This window comes from Theropithecus gelada, chromosome 20 (genome assembly GCF_003255815.1).
Source record: "Theropithecus gelada isolate Dixy chromosome 20, Tgel_1.0, whole genome shotgun sequence".
Taxonomy (NCBI): Eukaryota; Metazoa; Chordata; class Mammalia; order Primates; family Cercopithecidae; genus Theropithecus; species Theropithecus gelada.
The window spans coordinates 46,852,287-46,876,118 of NC_037688.1; the positions used below are offsets into that span (position 1 = coordinate 46,852,287).

Genomic DNA, 23,832 nt, shown 5'->3' on the forward strand with positions numbered 1-23,832 from the left:
GGGTTTCACCGGGTTAGCCAGGATGGTCTCGATCTCCTGACCTCGTGATCCACCCGTCTCGGCCTCCCAAAGTGCTGGGATTACAGGCTTGAGCCACCGCGCCCGGCCTTCTTTTTTTTTTTTTTTTTTTTTTTTTGAGATGGAGTCTCACTCTGTCACCCAGGCTGGAGTGCAGTGGCACGATCTTGGCTCACTGTAACTTCTGCCTCCCAGGTTCAAGCAGTTCTCCTGCCTCAGCCTCCCGAGTAGCTGGGACTATAAATGTGTGCCACCATGCCCAGCTAATTTTTTTTTGTATTTTTAGTACAGATGGGATCACAGGTGTGAGCCACCGCACCGGCCAGGGCTTTTCTTTATCAGAATTTTGACTAATGATTCTATTTCCATACTAGTTATAGGCCCACTCAGATTTCTAACTTCTGCATGATTTAGTCTTGGTATGTTTAGTGTGTCTGGGAATGTGTTCATTTCATCTGAGTTATACAATTGGTGGCCGATGTTTTCATAATATTCTCTTACAGTCTTTTTATTTCCATAGAATCAGTGGTAATGTCCCCACTTTGATTTCCGCTATTAGTAACCTGAGTGTTCTCTTTTTTTCGTAGTCTATCTGGCAAAAAGTGGGTCAATTTTGTTGATCTTTTCAAAAAATCAACTTTTGGTTTCGTCCTCTACTTTTCATTTCTGTTATTTTTGTTCTAATCTTTATTATTTTCTTATTTCTACCAGCTTTGGGTTTAGGTTGTTACTTTCTGGTTCTTTCAGTTGATTTGAGATATTTCTGTTTTCGTTTTTTTGTTTTGTTTTGTTTTTAGATGGAGTCTCACTCTGTCACCCAGGCTGGAGTGCAGTGCCGCAATCTCAGCTCACTGTAACCTCCGCCTCCCGGGTTCAAGTGATTCTCTTGCCTCAGGCTCCTGAGTAGCTGGGATGACAGGCATGCTCCATCACGCCCAGGTAATTTTTGTATTTTTAGTAGAGACAGGGTTTCACCATCTTGGCCAGGCTGGTCTCTAACTCCTGACCTCATGATCTCCCCGCCTTGGCCTCCCAAAGTGCTGGGATTACAGGCGTGAGCCACTGCACCCAGGCAGGCAAATCTCTTGAACCTGGGAGGCGGAGGCTGCAGTGAGCCAAGATCCCACCAGTGCATTCCAGCCTGAGCAACAGAGCGAGATTTGGTCTCAAAAAATAAAAAAATAAATAACCTCTTTAATTTGAGTGTAATTAAAAGTGGGTAAATACAGCTGCCAGCAGCCTCCATGTGGCCACTCTGGGTGCACTGCCTGTTGCTTGGACTTGGCTCTGCAGGGAGCCTCACCTGTCCTGCAACATCCATTAGAGCAAACGAAGTTTAGCCAGGGAGAGAGGTCCCAATTTTGTAAATAACTTGGATCCAGCTCTCTTGTTTAGGTTTCTTTGCTTATGTGATGTGTGTTCTGCCTAGCATGCTATCAAATTGGCTGATAAATAAAAGGGTACCCATAAACTAAACAAATGAACGAAATAAACCCAGGCCGGGTGCAGCAGCTCACGCCTGTAATCCCAGCACTTCGGGAGGCTGAAGTGGGCAGATCATGAGGTCAGGAGATCGAGACCATCCTGGCTAACACGGTGAAACCCCGTCTCTACTAAAAGTACAAAAAATTAGCCGGGCGAGGTGGCAGGCTAATTTTTTGTACTCTCAAAAAGAAAAAAAAGAAATAAGACCAAACACCCAAAGAAGACCAATTACCACGGCCACATGCCCATGGACATGACCGAAAGTTACCTTACGTAGTTCTGGAAACTCCAGAAACTCTAGAAAGTTCTAAAAAGTCCCTTAATTTGCATATAGTTAAAAGTGGGTATAAATACAGCTGCCAGCCGGGCGTGGTGGCTCACACCTATAATCCAGGCACTTTGGGAGGCTGAGGCGTGTGGGTCACTTGAGGTCAGGAGTTTGAGACCAGCTCGACCAACACAGCAAAACCTCATCTCTACTATAAATACAAAAATTAGCCAGGCGTGGTGGCAGGCACCTGTAATCCCAGCTACTCAGGAGGCTGACGTAGGAGAATCATTTGAACCAGGAGGTGGAGGTTGCAGTGAGCCAAGATCGTACCACTGCACTCCAGCCTGGGTGACAGAGCGAGACTGTCTCAAAAAAATAAATAAATACAGCTGCCAATAGCCCATCTACAGCTACTCTGCATGCACTGCCTGTGGGGTAGCCCTGCTTTGCAAGGAGCAGCCACTCTCCATACATGGCTGCCTCCGTAACCCTGCCTTCTCCTGCCCCAGGCTCACCCTTACGTTCTTTCCTGGGTGAAGCCAAGAACCCTCCTGGGCCAAGCCCAAATTTGGGGCACACCCGCCCTGCATCATCTTGGCAGAACTTCAAAATCTGGTATTTTCCCAGTTCTCCTTGCTGCTGCTTACTTCTCAGTCTTCAGTGTCCTTTTCCATGCGTTCTGTCCAGGTTTGGTGGTGTATTCAACAGCAGAGATGAGCGGAGTACACTCGCTTGCTGTCACCTGGAACACATACTGAGGCCCTTCACTGTGGTCGTGACTCATACACAAGCTGCAGTTTGGGGCCAGGCTGCCACCTGTCACTCTGTTGTACTGAGTGTCAGCAGAGCCTCTGAGGACTCCCTCCACCCTGTCTTGAGAGCCCTTGGCTAAACTAGGTTCCAGTGCTGGGCAGCTGGAAGCCCAGCGCTCATGGGAAACAAAGGGGCTGGACATGGCGTTTGCCATGCACCTTTGACGGGATGCAGCTTTTACATGGTGGAAGGCCCGAGGCCTGGACTGGACATGGCGTTTGCCATGCACCTGTGATGGGACACAGCTTTTACATGGTGGAAGGCCCAGTGCCTCATTGTCCAACCTGCGATCTGGGGTCCATCCCATGGGGAATTTGCTCACGCTGACAGACGCCCCATGGCTCTTGTCTGACCTGTGTCCAGCTTGTGCCTGCCTGACCATGGCTCTGGTGCTGGTAGCCTGCCCTTGTATCCCCCCTGCCACCCTGGGTCTCCAGAAAAATGCAGCCTGGGCACCCCCTGGTCCTTCTGGTGGAAGGCATAAATTCAACTGCTGCAATAGGAAACACGTTCAAAGATGTATTACCTACAGACCCTGGGCAGGGTGGGGTCCGGGAGTGGAAAGGTTAGTCCTCTGTCCCTAGGTCCCAGGAGGGAAGACTGGGGCAGAGAGAGCGGGACGGGGAGGGGAGCAGGGTGAGGGAGTGGGAGCCAGAGCATGGTAACGTCCAAAACACAGTCGAGTCCCCACTTAATGCCGTCCAGGGGGTCTTGGAATTTGGACTTTAAGCAAAATGATATCGAACAGGTCCTTGAATAGTATCATTTTGTTCAGTGTTGCTTTCTTTTTTTTTTTTTTTTTTTTTGAGACAGAGTCTTGCTCTGTCGCCTAGGCTGGAGTGCAGTGGCCAGATCTCAGCTCACTGCAAGCTCCGCCTCCCGGGTTCACGCCATTCTCCTGCCTCAGCCTCCCGAGTAGCTGGGACTACAGGCGCCTGCCACCTCACCCTGCTAGTTTTTGTATTTTTTAGTAGAGACGGGGTTTCACTGTGTCAGCCAGGATGGTCTCGATCTCCTGACCTCGTGATCCGCCCGTCTTGGCCTCCCAAAGTGCTGGGATTACAGGCTTGAGCCACCGCGCCCAGCCAAGCTCAGTCTTTGCTGTGTTTCTTGTTACACGGTTTTGTTACTCATTCTATACCAAGTTCAGTTTGATTATTTCTGTGCATATTATATTTTGTGTTGTCCCTCTATCTACGTTGGGTTTTGTTGCCTTTTTTTTTTTTTTTTTTTTTTTGAGACAGGGTCTCACTCTGTCACCTAGGCTGGAGTGCAGTGGTGCAATCTCAGTTCACTGCAACCTCTGCCTCCCACGTTCAGGGAATTCTCCTATCTCAGCCTCCCAAGTAGCTGGGATCACAGGTGCCCACCACCATGCCCAGCTAATTTTTTTTGTATTGTTAGTAGAGATGGGGTTACGCCATGTTGGCCAGGCTGGTCTTGAACTCCTGGCCCCAAGTGATCCATCCTCATGCCTTGGCCTCCCAAAGTGCTGGGATTACAGGCGTGAGCCCCTGTGCTTGGCCCTATGTTGATTTTTTAAAATTAAGAATATAAAGAAATAACTTGGTTTGGACATCAGAACTGAACAGAATGTTATCTTCAGGGGACATCTTCCCTGTCCCCATCCTTTCCACCTTGTTCTCATCCTACTATCCTTTTCAACCTTTGGGTTATTATTTTCTTTTTTTTTTTTTTTTTTTTTTTTTTGAGACGGAGTTTCGCTCTGTCGCCCAGGCTGGAGTGCAGTGGCCGGATCTCAGCTCACTACAAGCTCCGCCTCTCGGGTTCACGCCATTCTCCTGCCTCAGCCTCCCAAGTAGCTGGGACTACAGGCGCCCGCCACCTTGCCCGGCTAGTTTTTTTGTACTTTTTAGTAGAGACGGGGTTTCACCATATTAACCAGGATGGTCTCGATCTCCTGACCTCGTGATCCGCCCGTCTCGGCCTCCCAAAGTGCTAGGATTACAGGCTTGAGCCACCGCGCCCGGCCCTGGGTTATTATTTTCTGAATAATCTTATCTGTATTTCCTTGTATTCAACATGAAGAGATAAATATACCTGTATATTTTATTGTCTATTTTCCTTTTATTGTTTTTTTCGAGATGTAGTCTCGTTCTGTCACCCAGTCTGGAGTGCAGTGGTGCGATCTTGGCTCACTGCAACCCCCACCTCCCGGGTTCACATCATTCTCCTGCCTCAGCCTTCCGAGTAGCTGGGACTACAGGCGCGCACCACCATGGCTAGCTAATTTTTGCATTTTTTGGTAGAGATGGCATTTCACCATGTTGGCCTAGCTGGTCTCGAACTCCTGACCTCAACTGATCTGCCTACCTCAACCTCCCAAAGTGCTGAGATTACAGGTGTGAGCCAGCATGCCCAGTCTATTTTTCTAAAGAAAAGGTTTGCTACTGTAGCTACTGTTTTGCAGTTTACATTTTCACTTAATGGTGTATCTTAGAAATCACTCCATAGGAGCTCATGGAGGTCTTCATCTCCGTAGCTGCATAGCACTGCACTGCTGGAGGCACCGTACAACACTCAGCTACCCGACTACTTGACTGCAACTGGTAATCTAAGGCATTTTGGAATTGTTAAGAGATTTGCTTTCAGGGAAAATGTTGACAAGTAGGATTGCTGGATTGCACCTGTAGTTTTTTTGGATGTTGCCAAATTCTTCTCTGTTCCAGGTGGATGATGTGCCCCAATAATTCCTGCTTCCTGAGATTTATACCTTTGTGTGGTCCTCTCACATCAGAGTAGGGTTGGTCTCTATGACCAGCAGAGTATGACAGAAGTGATGGTGAAGTACTTCCAAAATTAGCTTTAAAATACCATGCACAGGCAGGGCACAGCAGCTCATGCCTATAACCCCAGCTCTTTGGAAGGCCAAGGCAGGCGGATCACTTGAGGTCAGGAGTACAGCCTGGCCAACATGGTGGATCACTTGAGGTCAGGAGATCAGCCTGGCCAACATGGTGAAACCCTGTCTCTACTAATAATACAAAAATTAGCCAGGCATGGTGTTACACGCCTGTAATCTGAGTTACTTGTGTGGATGAGGCAGGATAATCGCTTGAACCCAGGAGGCGGAGGTTGTAGTGAGCCAAGGTAGCGCCACTGCACTCCAGCCTGGGTAACAGAGTGAAACTCCATCTCAAAAAACATAAATAGGCTGGGCGCGGTGGCTCAAGCCTGTAATCCCAGCACTTTGGGAGGCCGAGACAGGTGGATCACGAGGTCAGGAGATCGAGACCATCCTGGCTAACACGGTGAAACCCCGTCTCTACTAAAATACAAAAAAAATTAGCCGGGCATGGTGGCGGGCGCCTGTAGTCCCAGCTACTTGGGAGGCTGAGGCAGGAGAATGGCGTGAACCCGGGAGGCAGAGTTGCAATGAGCTGAGATCCGGCCACTGCACTCCAGCCTGGGTGACACAGCAAGACTCTGTCTCAAAAAAAAAAAAAAAAAAAAAATTATACAAATTTTGTGCATCAAAGGACAATCATGAGAGTGAAAAGAAAATCCATAGAATGGGAGGAAATATTTGCAAACCGTGTTGGATTAAGGATTAATATTCAGTTTACTAAGAACTCCTATAACTCAAGAATAACAACAAAACCAATTTAATTCATAAAAGGACTTGTAATAAAGACGATAACAGATGGCCAATAAGAACATGAAAAGATGGTCTACATAACTCAATATTAGGAAAATGAAAACAAAAGCCGCAGTGAGATCACGTTACCCCGGCGGTGATGGCTCTTGGCCATCAAATAGGAGGTAAGTGTTGGTTGGATGTGGTAAAGCTGGAACCTTGTGCACCTGCTGATGGGAATGCAAAATGGTGCAGCAGCTCTGGAAAACAGAACGGTGGTTGCTCAAAACATCAGACAGAATTATCATGTGACCCGGCCGTTCCACTTTTGCATATATATCCAAAAGTGCTGAGAACAAGGATCCAGGATATTTTTGCACACGATGGTCATAGCAACATTATTCACAATAGCCTGCTGGTGCTAAACTTAATACATTCAGTTACTTAAAACATACCCGCGCGGTGGCTCACGCCTGTAATCCCAGCAGTTTGGGAGGTCGAGGCAGGAGGATCACGAGGTCAAGAGATCAAGACTATCCTGGCTAACATGGAGAGACCCGACCTATACTAAAAATACAAAAATTAGCTGGGCTTGGTAGCAAGTGTCTATAATCCCAGCTACTCTGGGGGCTGAGGCAGGAGAATCGCTTGAACCCGGGAGGCAGAGGTTGCAGTGAGCCAAGACTGTGCCCCTGCACTACAGCCTGGACGACAAAGCAAGACTCACATCTCAAAAAAACCAAAACCAAAACCAAACCAAAACAAAAATATATCCCAAGGTCAGGCGCGGTTGCCACGGTGGCTCACATCTGTAATCCCAGCACTCTGGGAGGCCGAGGCGGGTGGATCACCTGAGGTCAGAAGTTGGAGACCAGCCTGGCCAACATGGTGAAACCCCATCTCTACTAAAAATTACAAGGTGGGCACCTGTAATCCCAGCTACTTGGGAGGCTGAGGCAGGAGAATAGTTGGAACCTGGGAGGCGGAGGTTGCAGTGAGCCAAGGTCGCGCCACTGCACTCCAGCCTGGATGACAGAGTGAGACTCCGTCTCAACATTAATAAATCAATAATACATAAAACACATCCCAAACACGCATAGTGTTGAACCATGTAGCAAGTGCTTGCTTTGTATACTTCGTGAAATCTGGTAGCCATAGATAAGATGAATCCTGGGGTTATAAAGACTGCAAGCCCTTGCTGCCCTTCAGAGCTTTGTGACTCAGACACCTGTCAGGCTGCTGAGAAACGTGATCTAGTCATGTGAGCCCTCCCCCTGTCTGATCCCCTTCTTCTCTGGGAGTGCTCTGCGCCCTCCCACCCCGCCCATTTTCTTCTCTTTTCTGAATAGTGAACCCCAATTCGAAGCCTGTGGATAATCTCACGGTGCGTGACTCCCCACCCCCAACCTGTCAAAGCTTGTGCGCCACTGCCACCTCCTGGGCACATCTTGTTTCTTCATCAGCCAGGAAATCACATGAACTCCTCACATGTGGTTTTGCTTTTCACATTTAGATTCCTGATCCGTTTGGAGTTTACCCCTGTGAGGTCCAGAATGAATCTCGTCATTTCTCAGACGGCTAACCATTTGTCTTAGCACCTTTCATTATAAACCGCATATTTGTTCCACTGCTCTGAAATTACGTTTATGCACCGAATTTCCATGTTAGTGGGTTGATGGCTGGATATTCCATTTGTGTTTCCTGTTCATGTGTCAGTAGCACACAGTTTTAATGACAGAGGCTGTTTTCATATCTGTCGGGCATTGTGCTTTGTCCACGTCATCTTCGTTATGAGACATTTGTTCCTCCATGTCAACTCCAGGACCAATATACCTGGCTCCAAAAAAAAAAAACCTTTTGGTATTGTTACTGGAATCATGTGACATTTCTGAACGAACCTTGGGAGAACTCCTGGTATCAGTCTATTTTGCAACGTAGTATAGGTAGGTGCTCCTGGCCCCTACGGTACATGAGAAAAACAACAGAAACGCATATTTGAAGGGAAAAATATGAACATATACAGAAAAAAAAATACTACATTGAAAATGCAATGGAATCAACTGTTAAGAGTTCGGCGTGATGTTCAGACGGATAGAAAGGAACGGCGCCGGTGACTCCCTGCAGAGATCGAGAGGAGACCGCGCACTCTCGGCACCCGAGGGCTTCTCGCTGTGGCCGAATCCCGGCCGCGCTCGCGACGAGCACTTCCTGGCTGTACCCGCCCAACCTCGCCCTCCTGGTCTGTTCCGGCCCCGCAGTCGCGTCCAGAGACCTGATCTTTACGTCCGCCTGGTCCTCGGGGACTATCTCTGCCTCCAGCCCGGTTCCCGAGGGCGCCACGGGGCCCTCCCACACTGTCGCGGAAGAAACTACAACCTCTCCGCGCCATAGGCCAACGGTTCGGCCCACCGGGCGCTGGAGGCGGAAGTGACGCCAGAGACGCGCCGGCACCTCTTCCGGCGCCGGCTCCGCCCCCTCCTGTGCGACGGCTGCGCCCGTTCTTGGAGCTGACCGTCCCGGCCCGCAGAGTTCCGCACGTGTCCCGGGGCCGTCTGCGGGGGACCTGGCCCGGGAGTGGTCGCCCGCCCGCCCGCCCCGCGCCCCCGGCACCGCTTCTAGAAGGGAAAGTCGCCCCCGCTCGCGGTGGACCCGGGCCGCGCCTCCAGTCCGCGGAGCTGGTGAGAGAGGGGCCTTCTGCTTCCTTCACTTTGATGAGGGCGTGTTTCTGTGAGAATCTGGCTTCGGCTTTGACGTTTTTTGTGTTTCTGGCACTTTGTGTTGGGACCGAAGCGTAAGGTAGACCCCTGAGCGCCCGGGGCGTGCCGCTCCCGGAGAAGGTTACCCTGTGGGGACCAGCGGGACCTTCCAGGCCCGGCCCCCGGGGAGGAGGGATGCGGCCGTCATCCCGCCCGGCCTGGAGTAATCGAATCCGCGGTGAACAGCGTGTTTCGACTATTTTTTCTCACGTTTTGCTTTAAAAAAATCTGAATCTAATAAAAATGTGAACATCTACTACAAGGAATATCCACTGCAGTCGTTTTCCTCCTTTTTAGTACTAGGCCATGTTTTCTCTCTCCTCCAATAAATAAACTATTATTAGAGTATAACTAAGTTGAAAATAAACTGCACACGTGATACTTAACTTTTAAATACTTGGTAAAGCGTCTCAAAGATAAAGACATTGTCCTACTGAAACCACAATACTAGTATTTCACCTAAGAAAGTTAAAAAAAGGCCGGGCGCGGTGGCTCACGCCTGTAATCCCAGCACTTTGGGAGGCCGAGGGGGGCAGATCACGAGGTCAGGAGATCGAGACCATCCCTGGCTAACACGGTGAAACCCCCTCTCTACTAAAAATACAAAAAACTAGCCGGACGTGGTTGTGGCGCCTGTGGTCCCAGCTACTCGGGAGGCTGAGGCAGGAGAATGGCGGGAACCCGGGAGGTGGAGCTTGCAGTGAGCCGAGATCATGCCACTCACTCCAGCCTGGGCGGCAGAGCGAGACTCCGTCTCAAAAAAAAAAATAATTAAAAATAATAAGGTCCGCTGGGCGCAATGGCTCAGGCCTGTAATCCCAGCACTCTGGGAGGCCGAGGCGGGTGGATCATCTGTGGTCGGGAGTTCAAGACCAGGCTGACTAACATGGAGAAACCCCGTCTCTACTAAAAGTACAAAATTAGCCCGGCGTGGTGGTGCATGCCTGTAATCCCAGCTAGTCTGGAGGCTGAGACAGGAGAATCGCTTGAACCGGGGTGGCAGAGGTTGCGATGAGCCGAGATCGTGCCATTGCAGTCCAGCCTGGGCAACAAGAGCAAACCTCCATCTCAAGAAATAAAATAATAGTAACAATAAGGCCATCCACTGTCTACTTTGTGTGACATCTAGAATTGTCAGCCTTGTTCCAGCACTGCACTGTTGGGTATTTTGGGGACTAAGAGCCATTCAAGGTTTTTTTTTTTTTTTTTTTTTTTTGAGATGGAATCTCGCTCTGTCGCCCAGGCTGGAGTGCAGTGACCGGATCTCGGCTCACTGCAAGCTCCGCCTCCCGGGTTTATGCCATTCTCCTGCCTCAACCTCCGTAGTAGCTGGGGCTACAGGCGTCCGCCACCTCACCCAGATAGTTTTTTGTATTTTTAGTAGTGACAGGGTTTCACCGTGTTAGCCAGGATGACCTCCATCTCCTGACCTCGTGATCCGCCCGTCTCAGCCTCCCAAAGTGCTGGGATTACAGGCTTGAGCCACCGCGCCCGGCCGCCATTCAAGGTTTATACGTTCCCATCGTTTATGTCTTTTCACCTAGAACAACCCCTATCGTTTCTCTAGCACCTTATGCCTTTGGGTCCACGAGGTCTCAGATGGCTGAGTTCAGCCTTAGTCACCTCATGTCCCATGTTAGCTGTTCCTTCTCTGTGCTGATTCCAAGCCCCAGCCTATTTCTCAAAAGGTCAAGGGTCAGCTGCATAAATGACTGTTGAGAGGGTGTAGATTTACTCTAAAATCCCAGAGGGCTCTGAGTCTTATCAGTGCTTGCCAGAGGCATCCAACGGCATCCTGTTTACCATGGACACCGTGTCATTGGGTCTGCTGGGTCATTTCCACCAAGTGCTTCAGAAGCTTGTCCTGCACCCTGAATGTGCAGGGATCCACACTTGGCACTGGCAGCCTTATAGGCAACTGTGTAGAGCATTAAAGCTGTTATATATGTTGTTCCTAAAATTAAAAGATCTGCGGAGTGTTGAGCCTCTTTTTTGGTTATAGGTGTTATGAGGTGCAGTAACTTGGAGGTGCATATTGGAGGGGATGTCTTTATGTAATCCAGGCTACTGAACTGACAGAAACTATGGCCCCTGAATCACAAGCCCCTATAGTGTATATTTCGTATGAAGGTATCTAAAACGTGTTTATTTCCTGTTCACTGTGTCCAGCCACCCTAATGTCAGCATGGTGTATGAGTGCAGTCTGAGGGTCAGGTCCTCTGGGGATGATGTTAAGGCAGAGAACTGAATATTACATCCCTTTTTGAAGCAGGTAAAAGAACCTGTGCAGGTGACACCGAACTCAACACATTTGTGGGTCTTTTAGCCCAAAGACCCTGCACACCCCCTCTACCCCCCAGTTTGAGACACCTAGTAGTAAGTACAGTTTATACAAGGAGAATGGACATGTTTTTCTGACATGTGAAACTTTACTGTTTTAGTCACCTCATCAGTAGAGTAAGAAAGTACAGCTCTAGATCTACCTTTGTCCTGCTGGGGAGTGACCACAGACTCAGGAGTACAAACTGATGAGACCAGGGTGGGGTGCGGTGGCTCACACCTGTAATCCCAGCACTTTGGGAGGCCGAGGTGGGCGGATCACGAGGTCAGGAGATCAAGACCATCCTGGCTGACATGGTGAAACCCCACCTCTACTAAAAATACAAAAACTTACCCAGGCGTGGTGGCACGTGCCTGTAGTCCTAGCTACTTGGGAGGCTGAGGCAGGAGAACTGCTTGAACCCGGGAGGTGGAGGTTGCAGTGAGCCGAGATCGCACCATTGCACTCCAGCTTGAGTGACAGCGAGACTCTGTCTCAAAAAAAAAAAACCAAAAAAACTGACGAGGTGGTTGAACCTGTACCAGCTAACTGTCGTGGTTCACCACTTCCTGAGTGGATGATGTGGGACCAGTTCGTTATCTGAATCCAGGCTGTTTTAGGTATAAACACGGGTGAAATCTGTGAATGGCTGTTCTGATAATTAAATAAGGCTTCTGCTGTCTTCTGACCCATATACTGCTCTTCAGTAGGTGACGTGGATATTACTAATCCTCAACAGAGTATACTGGGTATAGTGGCTTTCACATGTGTCATCTGCAGAAACAAGCTAATGCATGAGGTTTGATAACTGGGAAGTAATGCTTCTTCGTTGTGGTTGCTAGGAAATAGGGATCCAGCCATCCCTGGGTCAGGAGGGATAGAGACTGCACCATCCACACAGATTCACAGGCCGTCCTGCAGTGGCCTTGGCTTCAGGAAAGGAGCATTCAGACGCTTCCGTCCGCCTCCCAGGATGGCAGCCCCTGACCTAGCCCACGGTAAGTCCTGGTGGGGCTCCTCCTCACAGCCTCTGCTGTAGGTGCTGACACACAGTGTGAGTCCCATGGACGGGGCCTGGGTAGTCCCGTTCCGGGTTCCTATTGGAGCTGCTGGAGTGAGCCAGAGAACGCTGGCCTGTAAGTCAGCCCCAGTGTGTGTGCTTTGGGGAGGGATGATTCGTAAACCCCATGAGTTTTCTCACCAAGGGCAAATGAAGAGTCACGTTTCTCAGGGCTTACAGTTCCGTATCTGCTATAGGAGCCTGTTACCATTTCCTGGTGGGCAGCATAGCTCACAAACCTTTTGTGTCGCCAGGTGAGACAGACTACCCTGGCACTGTATGGCTGTGTGTGTGTGTGTGTGTGTTTTCCTGAGGCACTGTATGGCTCTTTGTGTGTGTGTGTGTGTGTGTGTGTGTTTTCCTGAGGCATTGTGTATCTGTGTGTGTGTGTGTTTTCCTGAGGCATTGTATGGCTCTTTGTGTGTGTGTGTGTGTGTGTGTGTGTTTTCCTGAGTGTGCAGGAGTATGTGGGAATTTCCTGGCACTGTATGGCTGTGTGTGTGTGTGTGTGTGTGTGTGTGTTTTCCCGAATGTGCAGCAGTACACGGGAATTTCCCGCCAGGATGGAATGACTTGCAGGTCCGTGAGCATGGCATTAGGGTCAGCTCTGGGTTCTCATGCTTTCTTGCCTTCTTTGTTTTTTAGGAGGTCATGTTTCTAGGGACTCAGTCTGCCTTCATGAAGAACAGACACAGGAAGCAGGGATGGTGGCTGGCTGGCTGATAAATTGTTATCAGGTATGCCAAAACTGTATTTTTCTAAAAATAACATACTGGTATTCAGCAGACAGATAGGTTTCTGTCTGAGCAGATTTATCTCCACAGCCTCACCCTAGGACCGAGTCCCTAGTTGAGCCCCGGGGAGGAGAGCCTGGCCGGTCAGGTGTGGCTGAAAATCCTCCCGTAATTCAGTGTTACTTTTTTCTTTTTCTTTTTTTTTTTTTTTTTTTTTGAGATGGAGTCTCATTTTGTTGCCCAGGTATCTCGGCTCACTGCAATCTCCGCCTCCCAGGTTCAAGCAATTCTCCTACCTCAGCCTCCCAAGTAGCTGGGATTACAAGTGCCTGCCACCATGCCCGGCTAATTTTTGTATTTTTAGTAGAGATGGAGTTTTGCCATGTTGGCCAGGCTGGTCTTGAACTCCTGATCTCAGGTGGTCCACCTGCCTTGGCCTCCCAAAGTGCTGGGATTACAGGCTTGTGCCACTGTGCCTAGCCTCAGCATTACTCATTATTTTGACCCTTGTGCCAAATGCATGCTTCTTTTTTTGCTGAGTGCTCTGACACATGGTAAGGAAGGGGAAAGTGTCGTTTCTGGGAACTTATTTCCACATCACGAGTTATCACTTGTTTGTAATGTGCTCAGGAGAGGGACATAAGGCGAGAGGAGAGTGAGTGGGTGAGAGAAGTTCACATATGGGAGATGCCGTTCCGGCCGTATGACTAGAGGAGATCAACAGTGTGTGTGTGTGGGCAGAGAAGGGTTCCCAGGACCGCTGGGCCATGGGGTAGACAGTAGGAGACCTCACAGTCCCATGTAGGCGTAGGGCCCGTTTCCTCATTCTCCAGTGAACACTGATGGACACGTTGAGTGGCTTCAACCACCATGTGTGATGATTTAGGACTCAGTGACCTTTGACGACGTGGCTGTGGACTTCACCCAGGAGGAATGGACTTTACTGGACCCATCTCAGAGAGACCTCTACAGAGACGTGATGCTGGAAAACTACGAGAACCTGGCCTCCGTAGGTGAGGCTGCCGCCGTTCTGTGCAACTTCTGTGGAGCTGATACATGATACGTCCTTACTGTGTTCCAGGATTGTTGACGGCAAAGCCGAGTACCGTGGGAAGTAACAGATATAATGGGCTTGATGCTAGCGTGGTCGTTTCCAGAATGTGGTCCTGGGGTCAGTAGCATCACCATCACTCATCTAGAAACGTGCATTCTCAGGCCGCACCTGTGACACGTTGGATCAGAATGTCTGCTGGGGGGGGGCCTGTCATCTCTGCTTTAACAAGCCCTCCCCGTGAAGCCGACTCACTCTTAACGCTGGGAACCACTGGGTAGTAGTTTCCCAAGCGAATGAAGATCTCTTTTTGCACTTCTGTTATTTCCTGTTTGAATAGAAGTCTTAGTGGTTTTTACATGTATATTTAAGCCTGAATGTGGGCTTCAGGGATCAGAGATAAACCAGTTTCTTTGGGGCACAGAAAGATGGAGTACTTGCACTTTGAGCTCCTTCGAAACAATTTCACTGCACTCTTTAGAAATGTAGTTCCTGGCACGCCACTGCACTCCAGCCTGGGTGACAGAGCGAGACTCCATCTCAAAAACATAAAATAAAATAATGTAGTTCCTGGCCGGGTGCAATGGCTCATGCCTGTAATCCCAGCACTTTGGGGGCCAGGTGTGGTGGCTCACGCCTGTAATCCCAGTACTTTGGGAGGCTGGACACGGTGACTCAAACGCTTGTAATCCCAGCACTTTGGGAGGCTGAACGCGGTGGCTCAGGGCTGTGATCCCAGCACTCTGGGAGGCCGGGCGCAGTGGCTCATGCCTGTAATCCCAGCACTCTGGGAGGCTGGGCGTGGTGCCTCAGGGCTATCATTCCAGCACTCTGGGAGACTGGTCACGGTGGCTCAGGGCTGTGATCCCAGCACTCTGGCAGGCCGGGGCGGGAGGATCACGAGGTCAGGAGATTGAGACCATCCTGACTAACACGGTGAATCCCCATCTTCTTTACTAAAAATACAAAAAATTAGCTGGGCGTGGTGGTGGACGCCTGTAGTCCCAGCTACTCGGGAGGCTGAGGCAGGAGAATCACTTGAACCCAGGAGGCGGAGCTTTCTGTGAGCTGAGATTGTGCCATTGCACTCCAGCCTGGGGGACAGAGCGAGACTCCATCTCAAAAAAAAAAAAAAAAGGAAAACAAAAAAACAAGGAAATGTAGTTCCTGTTTCATGGGTAGGTTTGTCATCCCCTGCCTGAGCCTCTTCCATTGATGTCTCTTTCCCTGTGTACAGGACATGACCTGTTCAAACCCAGTGTGATCTGTTGGCTGGAAGAGGAAGAGGAGTTGAGGGCAGAGCAGAGAGGAGTTCTCCAAGGTGAGTGAGTGTGAAGAGCACCCCTGGTCGATGTCAAGTTTAGCAGCTGCGGGAGGATCCTGAGTGTCGAGTTTGGTGGCTGTGGGAGGATCGTGAGTGTACGTTTTAAGATGCATTCTGGCACAGAACATGAGGCCATTGGACTCAAAGTTCTGGGGAGAGAGAGCAAGACTCTCTCTCTGTCTTGCAAAAAAACAAAAACAAAAAGAAAACCCTGCTCTTTTGTTCTTTGAGATTGTGGTTTTTTTGTTTTGTTTTGTTTTGTTTGAGACGGAGTCTTGCTCTGTTGCCCAGGCTGGAGTGTAGTGGCACAATTTCGGCTCACTACAAACTCCGCCTCCTGGGTTCATGCGATTCTTCTGCCTCACCTTCCGAGTAGCTGGGATTACAGGCGTGTGCCACCACACCCGGCTAATTTTTTTGCTTGTTTGTTGTTTTGTATTTTGTTGTTGTTTTTTTTTTGAGACGGAGTCCAGGCTGGAGTGCAGTGGCCAGATCTCAGCTCACTGCAAGCTCCGCCTCCCAGGTTCATGCCATTCTCCTGCCTCAGCCTCCCGAGTAGCTGGGACTACAGGCACCCACCACCTCGCCCGGCTAGTTTTTTGTATTTTTTAGTAGAGACGGGCTTTCACCATGTTAGCCAGGATGGTCTCAATCTCCTGACCTCATGATCCGCCTGTCTCGGCCTCCCAAAGTGCTGGGATTACAAGCTTGAGCCACTGCGCCCAGCCTGATTTTTGTATTTTTGGTAGTGACAAGGTTTCGCCATGTTGGTCAGGCTGGTCTCGAACTCCTGACCTCGTGATCCACCCACCTTGGCCTCCCAAAGTGTTGGGATTACAGGCATGAGCCACCACGCCCAGCCGAGTTTGTTTTTTTAATGTATGCTCTTTGTCCAGATCTTTCCTGCTTTCTTTCATTGATAATACTGTTTCTGTTCACCATCACATTTGTTTTTTACGGACCAAATTTACTTTTAAATCTTCTAAATTATGACTCCCAGTTCTTGTGATTCCAAATTTTACACATAGCCAAACTCCTCCAATCTATCTTTGCTTTATTTTTTTTGCCATGTCTTATATGAAAACGAATAACAATGAGTTTGATCATTTTCAGGTCTTTTTTTTTTTTCTTTTCAGAATGGCGACTTAAAACCAAAGGGCCAGCACTTCGGCAGGATAGATCTTGGTTCAGAACATCAAATGAGACACAAACGGTAAAATTAATAAGAGAGATTTTTTTAATTTATCACACTCATAAAACATTGGGAATTCCACTACAGAAAATGAGCAAAATTGAGAGAATGTAGAGAAGCAGGATTCACTCAGGTGGGGACTGTCTGTAGAGAACACTCTGAATGTGTGGAATTTGGGAGGGCCTCATCCTGTCTGGAAACTTGGTGCTTCAGACACACGTCAGCACACGTGACAAGGCATTGAGATTGCAGAGCTGTTTCGTGAGCACACACTTTTCAAAGTTAGAGCAGATGGCACAGGATTCCTTTTTTTTTTTGAGATGAAGTCTCACTCTGTCGCCAGGCTGGAGTGCAATGGCATGATCTCGGCTCACTGCAAGCTCCACCTCCCCGGTTCAAGCGATTCTTCTGACTCAGCCTCCCGAGTAGCTGGAACGGAACTAGAGGCGTGTGCCACCACGCCCAGCTAATTTTTGTATTTTTAGTAGAGATGGGGTTTGACCATTTTGGCCAGGATGGTCTCGATCTCTTGACCTCGTGATCCTCCCACCTCAACCTCCCAAAGTGCTGGGATTACAGGCGTGAGCCACTGCTCCTGGCCGATTCTTTCTTTTTTGAGATGGAGTTTTGCCCTTGTTGCCCAGGCTGGAGTGCAGTGGCGCGATCTCAGCTTGCTGCAACCTCTGCCTCCCTGGTTCAAGCCTTTCTCCTGCCTAAGCCTCCCAAGTAGCTGGGATTACAGGCATGTGCCACCACGCCCGGTTAATTTTGTATTTTTAATAGAGACAGGGTTTCTCCACGTTGGTCAGGCTGGTCTTGAACTCCTGACCTCAGGTGATCCACCCGCCTCAGCCTACCAAAGTGCTGGGATTACAGGCGTGAGCTACCGCGCCCGTCCTGATGGCACAGGATTCTTGCAGGTGCGCTCCTCATTTGACTTGAAAGACATCTACAGGGCAGGAGCTGCATGCGTGTTATGAAAATGGCAAAAATCGTAATTGTCATTGTCATACTCTGTCTTCAGCTGGGTGAGATCTATGAATAAGCCTCAGCAATCCCCTGACTGCCACTCATTCTCCACCAGCAGGCAAGAAGCCACAATGGAGGGCAGCTCTGTGACCGCACGCAGTTTGGAGAAGCTTTCAGTGAACACTCAGGCCTCAGCACACACGTGAGAACTCAAAATACAGGAGACAGTTGTGTGTCTAATCATTATGAAAAAGACTTTTTTATTCCATGCCAGAAAACTTGGTTCAAAATTGGAGAGCAGTTTTCTGTGTTGGATCAGTGTGGAAAAGCCTTTAGCCCTACTCCAAATGTTGTTTACCAACAAACATGCACTCGGGATAAACCTCTTGACTGCAGTGACTGTGGGGAAGCAGTCCTTAATCAGTCATACCTTCAGGCACGTGTGGGAACTCACAGTGGAGAAGGAACATGGAACTGGAAGCAGTGTGGGAAGGCTCTCACTCACTCCACAGGCTGTGCCACGCCTGTTGAAATGCATACTGTCAGGAACCCCCACGTATGTAGGGAATGTGGGAAGGCCTTTAGACACACTGCCTACCTTACTAGTCACATGCGAGTCCACACTGGGGAGAAGCCCTGTGAGTTGGAAGAATGTGGAAAAGCCTCCCCTGTTGCTTCCGGCCTAACTGCACTTGTAAGAATTGATGCTGCAGAGAAGCCCCGTGAATGTAACGAATGTGGAAAAACCTTCACTGGATGCTCAGGTCTTTCTAAACACGTCCAAACATGCCCTGGAAAGCAGCTCTCTGAATGGAGGGACTGTGGGAAAGCCTGCAGTGGGTTTTATCTACTGAATGAACATGTGAAAACTCGCATGAGGGAGAAGCCCTTTGCATGTATGGTTTGCGGAAAATATTTTAGAAATTCCTCCTGCCTTAATAATCATGTTCGAATTCACACTGGAATAAAACCCTATACATGTAGCTACTGTGGGAAGGCCTTCGCCGTGCGCTGTGGCCTTACTAGACACGTACGAACACACACGGGCGAGAAGCCATACACGTGTAAGGACTGTGGGAAAGCCTTCTGTACGTCCTCAGGCCTTACCGAGCACGTAAGGACTCACACTGGAGAGAAACCCTATGAATGTAAAGATTGTGGGAAATCCTTCACTGTTTCTTCAAGCCTGACTGAACATGCGAGAATCCATACTGGAGAGAAACCCTACGAATGTAAGCAATGTGGCAAAGCCTTCACGGGGCGCTCAGGGCTCACTAAACACACGCGGACACACACCGGGGAGAAGCCCTATGAATGTAAGGACTGCGGGAAAGCCTACAATAGGGTTTATCTACTAAATGAACATGTGAAAACTCACACAGAGGAGAAGCCTTTTATATGTATGATATGCGGGAAATCCTTCAGAAATTCCTCATGCCTGAATAAGCACATTCAGATTCACACTGGAATAAAACCTTATGAATGTAAGGACTGTGGGAAAACGTTCACTGTTTCTTCGAGCCTAACTGAGCACATACGAACTCACACTGGAGAGAAGCCTTATGAATGTAGAGTATGCGGAAAGGCCTTCACCACGTCCTCACACCTTGTTGTGCACATAAGAACCCACACTGGAGAGAAACCCTACGTATGTAAGGAGTGTGGGAAAGCCTTTGCTTCCTCCTCACACCTTATCGAACACAGACGGACTCACACAGGAGAGAAACCTTATGTATGTAACGAGTGTGGAAAAGCCTTCCGTGCCTCCTCTCACCTGCGTAAACATGGAAGAATCCACACTGGGCATAAACCCTATAAATGCAAGGAATGCGGGAAAGCGTACAGTAGGTTTTATCTACTAAAAGAACATTTAAAAACTTACACTGAAGAGCAGCTTTTTGTATGTAAGGACTGTGGAAAATCTTTTAAAAATTCCTCATGCCTTAACCATCACGCTCAAATTCACACTGATGAGAAACCTTACTAATGTGAGGAATGCGGGGAAGCCGTCAGCTACACTCATTCACGTGGAAGACATGAAAGACCTCTCGCTCTCCAGATGCCCATCACTTGAGGAGTGTGGCCATCAGCATCGCATCACAACCCGGCAGGCAGGAACTCAGCCTGGAGCCCTACAGCAGCAGACGCAGAGAAAGGCCTCAATGTGCTCTCGGGTCTTGCTAAATATGGAAGGTATCCAGTGGAGAGAACCTTATTGACATGTGATACGTAGCAGCGTTGTTGCTGTTCTGCTCGGTACTTTGATGATCCCTTGTGATCTCACAGTGAAGAAAAACCTTAGGAGGGTGAGAATTGTTGGGAAGTCATTCTTTACATGACATCGTTCCTCAATCTTTAGTAAACGAGGATTGACACTTGAAGTGTTACGAATGTAGAGAAGATAGGAATCACTTCCCCGTGTCCTAAAACCTTGTGGGCTAACAGAGACACGTCTTTCTGGGGGTTCTGTAGACGTATTTTGAACCTGTATGATGCTGCACTGATCATTCTTGGAGTGAGGACTATTCCCTGTAGAAATCCTCCAGTCTGATTGCTATACTGTCCGAGTCGCAGCCTGGCTAAGAGTGGGCCTGGAGGACTCAGATGTGATCCTGAGTGAGCAGCATAGGCTCTGGTTGGTTAGTCTTGAGGACTCAGATGTGATCCTGTGTGAGCAGCGTAGGCTGTGGTTGGTTAGTCTTAAGGACTCAGATGTGATCCTGAGTGAGCAGCATAGGCTCTGGTTGGTTAGTCTTGAGGACTCAGATGTGATCCTGTGTGAGCAGCGTAGGCTGTGGTTGGTTAGTCTTAAGGATCCAGATGTGATCCTGTGTGAACAGTGTAGGCTGTGGTTGGTTAGTCTTGCTCTTAGGCATGACCCATCTGTAGCATCCCACACTGGCCAAGGTGGGGCATAACACAGGTCTGCATTTTATGAAAATGCCCTTGTTCCTCTCCCATACCTGATCCCTTCAGATAAAACAAAAGGGGGCAAGGAGGGGCAGAGTGGAGAGGGGCGAGGTCAGTGCTGTGAAATGCCCCCGTTTCATGGCTGTGGAGGGAGAGCCACCCCCGCACACGTGGGGAGGAGGGAATTCCTGTACCTCAGACAGTGCCGGATGGGTGAGAGCCCTGAGTGTCCCTGTTGACCTCCAGATCCTCTTCATAGCATGCAGAGCAGTCCTGGCAGCTGCTGCAATCCGGCAGTTCTGGGGCAGGAGCCGCTTGTGTGTGCTGCCCCTTTGTGTACCATGAAAACAGACCAGGGACATGGCTGGTCCTGATGTTCCACGGCGCTTGGCACTGTCACTGGCGCTTCCTGGATGAGGCCCTTAAACACACCCAGCAGCAGAGCAAGGCCTCTGTGTCCGTGACACGAATGTGTGTCCTCTGGCTGCAGCAATCTTGGGTTAGGTTTTTTGTGGCCATGGGGCAGCAGCTGCTTGGTGACTGTTTCTGTGGTGTTGAACCTCCACGGTATAAAGGTAATCTACAGCGAGGTGAACAGTAAGTCCTGGACGGACAAACCTGTGCACCTTCATGTTACGTGTTTGAAATCCTGGATGGACAGACTCGTGTACCTTCACGTTACGTGTTTGAAATCCTGGATGGACAGACCCGTGCACTTTCATGTTATGTGTTTGAAATCCTGGATGGACAGACCCGTGCACTTTCGTGTTACGTGTTTGAAATCCTGGATGGACAGACCCGTGTACCTTCACGTTACGTGTTTGAAATCCTGGATGGACAGACCCGTGTACCTTCATGTTACGTGTTTGAAATCCTAGATAGACAGACCCGTGCACCTTCACGTTACGCATTTGAAATCCTGGATGGACAGACCCGTGCACCTTCACGTTACGTGTTTGAAATCCTGGATGGACAGACCCGTGCATCTCCATGTTATTATGTGTTTGAAATCCTGGATGGACAGACCCATGCACCTTCATGTTGCGTGTTTGAAATCCTGGATGGACAGACCCATGCACCTTCATGTTACGTGTTTGAAATCCTGGATGGACAGACCCGTGCACCTTCATGTTACATGTTTGAAATCCTGGATGGACAGACGCATGCACCTTCATGTTATTACGTGTTTGAAATCCTGGATGGACAGACCCGTGCACCTTCATGTTGCGTGTTTGAAATCCTGGATGGACAGACCCATGCACCTTCATGTTACATGTTTGAAATCCTGGATGGACAGACGCGTGCACCTTCATGTTATTACGTGTTTGAAATCCTGGATGGACAGACCCGTGCACCTTCATGTTGCATGTTTGAAATCCTGGATGGACAGACCCATGCACCTTCATGTTACGTGTTTGAAATCTTGGATGGACAGACTCGTGCACCTTCATGTTATTACGTGTTTCAAATCCTGGATGGACAGACCCATGCACTTTCACGGTACATGTTTGAAATCCTGAATGGACAGACCCGTGCACCTTCATGTTATTACGTGTTTGAAATCCTGGATGGACAGACTCGTGCACCTTCATGTTATTACGTGTTTGAAATCCTGGATGGACAGACCCGGGCACCTTCATGTTATTACGTGTTTGAAATCCTGGATGGACAGACCCGTGCACCTTCATGTTACGTGTTTGAAATCTTGGATGGACAGACCCGGGCACCTTCATGTTATTACGTGTTTGAAATCCTGGATGGACAGACCCGTGCACCTTCATATTATGTGTGTGTTGTGGAGAGGAGTGGGTCATGCAGTGTTTCTCTTGTGGGATTGAGTGTGACTATTTAGCTCATCTCTTGCCACCTTTACTTATTGGCAGTGACACTAAAGGTCATGAGATTAGTGTGAACCACCCTGTGGGGTTGTAGCAGCTCCTGGACTGGTCTCAGATGCCATCCCAGTTGGCGGAAATAAGTCCTGCGGGTCTCCGCTGGAACTGACTCCCAGTGTCACAGTCCAGAACGTGCAGGTCACAGGTGATGCCACATCTGCATCACCCTGGTGCTCGGACCTCGAGTGGCGGCACCCTGAGCAGGCGGTAGCCCAGACACCACCCTGCCTGATACGCCCCCGGTGGTGGAGACATCACCCCAGCCTAGACCTCGTTAAGATGACTCCCCTCCCGGCCGGGCGCGGTGGCTCAAACCTGTAATCCCAGCACTTTGGGAGGCCGAGACGGGCGGATCACGAGGTCAGGAGCTCGAGACCATCCTGGCTGACACGGTGAAACCCCGTCTCTACTAAAAATACAAAAAACTAGCCGGGCGAGGTGGCGGGCGCCTGTAGTCCCAGCTACTCCGGAGGCTGAGGCAGGAGAATGGCGTAAACCTGGGAGGCGGAGCTTGCAGTGAGCTGAGATCCGGCCACTGCACTCCAGACCGGGCGACAGAGTGAGACTCCGTCTCAAAAAAAAAAAAAAAAAAAAGATGACTCCCCTCCCTTCACTGGAGGTGACTTTACACTTCTCCAGAACCGCCTCAGCAGCGATGCCCATGGACCGGTGTTCCTAAGGCGCAAATTCGATATTTGAGATTCTGTGATGAGCTGAGCTTGCTGTCCGCTAACCCGCGATCCTGGTGTAATCTCAGTCAGAACCTACAGCCCTGCACCTCTTGCCTGTAAGAAGATCTGTTAGGAGTTAGTAGTGTCTGTGAAGTCTTGATAATTGATAACAAATTTTTTTGTTTCACCAGGAGGCACCTGCCTCCTATCAGCCTCTGGGGAGGCCACCGTCTGCCCAGTGCCTTCTCCTCCCCTGTAGCTTTCCGTCTCATCACCTTACTCCCTTGACTTGGCTTCACAGAGAGCCTCTTCTTTACACATTCTAACTGTTCACTTCGTACCCTCCTGCAGCAGAACTACCGACCTGCCACCCTGGTCATTGTCAAACTCATCCCTTCATCAGCTTTATAATTCCTCAAGGATTTTATCACTGGACCCCCAACATTTTGAAGTGATTTTCTTGAGTAATACCATATGCTGTGATGTGGATGGGATTGGCTTGTCCTCACCAAGTCTCATGTTGAGCTTTGACTCTCAGTGTGGCAGTGCTGGGAGGGGGCCTGGTGGGGGTTTGGGTCATGGAGGCACCCTCCTGAATGGTTGGATACCATTCATTCTTGCTCTCTCAAGCCTGGATTGGTTCGTAGGGGAATGCATTAGTTACCAGGAGCATGGTGGTGATAAAGCCACGCTGTCCCTCAGGTTTGGCTCACTGCCCCTGAACTTCTCTGCCCTGTTTGACACAGCAGATAGTCCTCACCAGAA

The 23,832-nt window shown here is 49.4% G+C and overlaps 1 protein-coding gene across 2 annotated transcripts; it reads left to right on the plus strand.

Annotated features, from left to right (window-relative positions):
* Positions 1 to 8,661: 8,661 nt before the first annotated feature.
* On the plus strand, positions 8,662 to 19,963 carry ZNF778 (zinc finger protein 778). 2 transcript variants are annotated; one of them, XM_025370707.1, is made up of 7 exons: positions 8,662 to 8,863; positions 12,104 to 12,259; positions 12,967 to 13,058; positions 13,942 to 14,068; positions 15,344 to 15,427; positions 16,567 to 16,643; positions 17,710 to 19,963. In XM_025370707.1, exons 2-7 carry the CDS (start codon positions 12,235 to 12,237, stop codon positions 19,576 to 19,578), a joined length of 2,274 nt encoding a protein of 757 aa, XP_025226492.1. In that variant the 5' UTR covers positions 8,662 to 8,863; positions 12,104 to 12,234; the 3' UTR covers positions 19,579 to 19,963. The 2 variants fall into 2 exon arrangements, with proteins under 2 accessions (XP_025226492.1, XP_025226493.1); XM_025370708.1 differs by lacking the exon at positions 15,344 to 15,427.
* Positions 19,964 to 23,832: the final 3,869 nt, after the last annotated feature.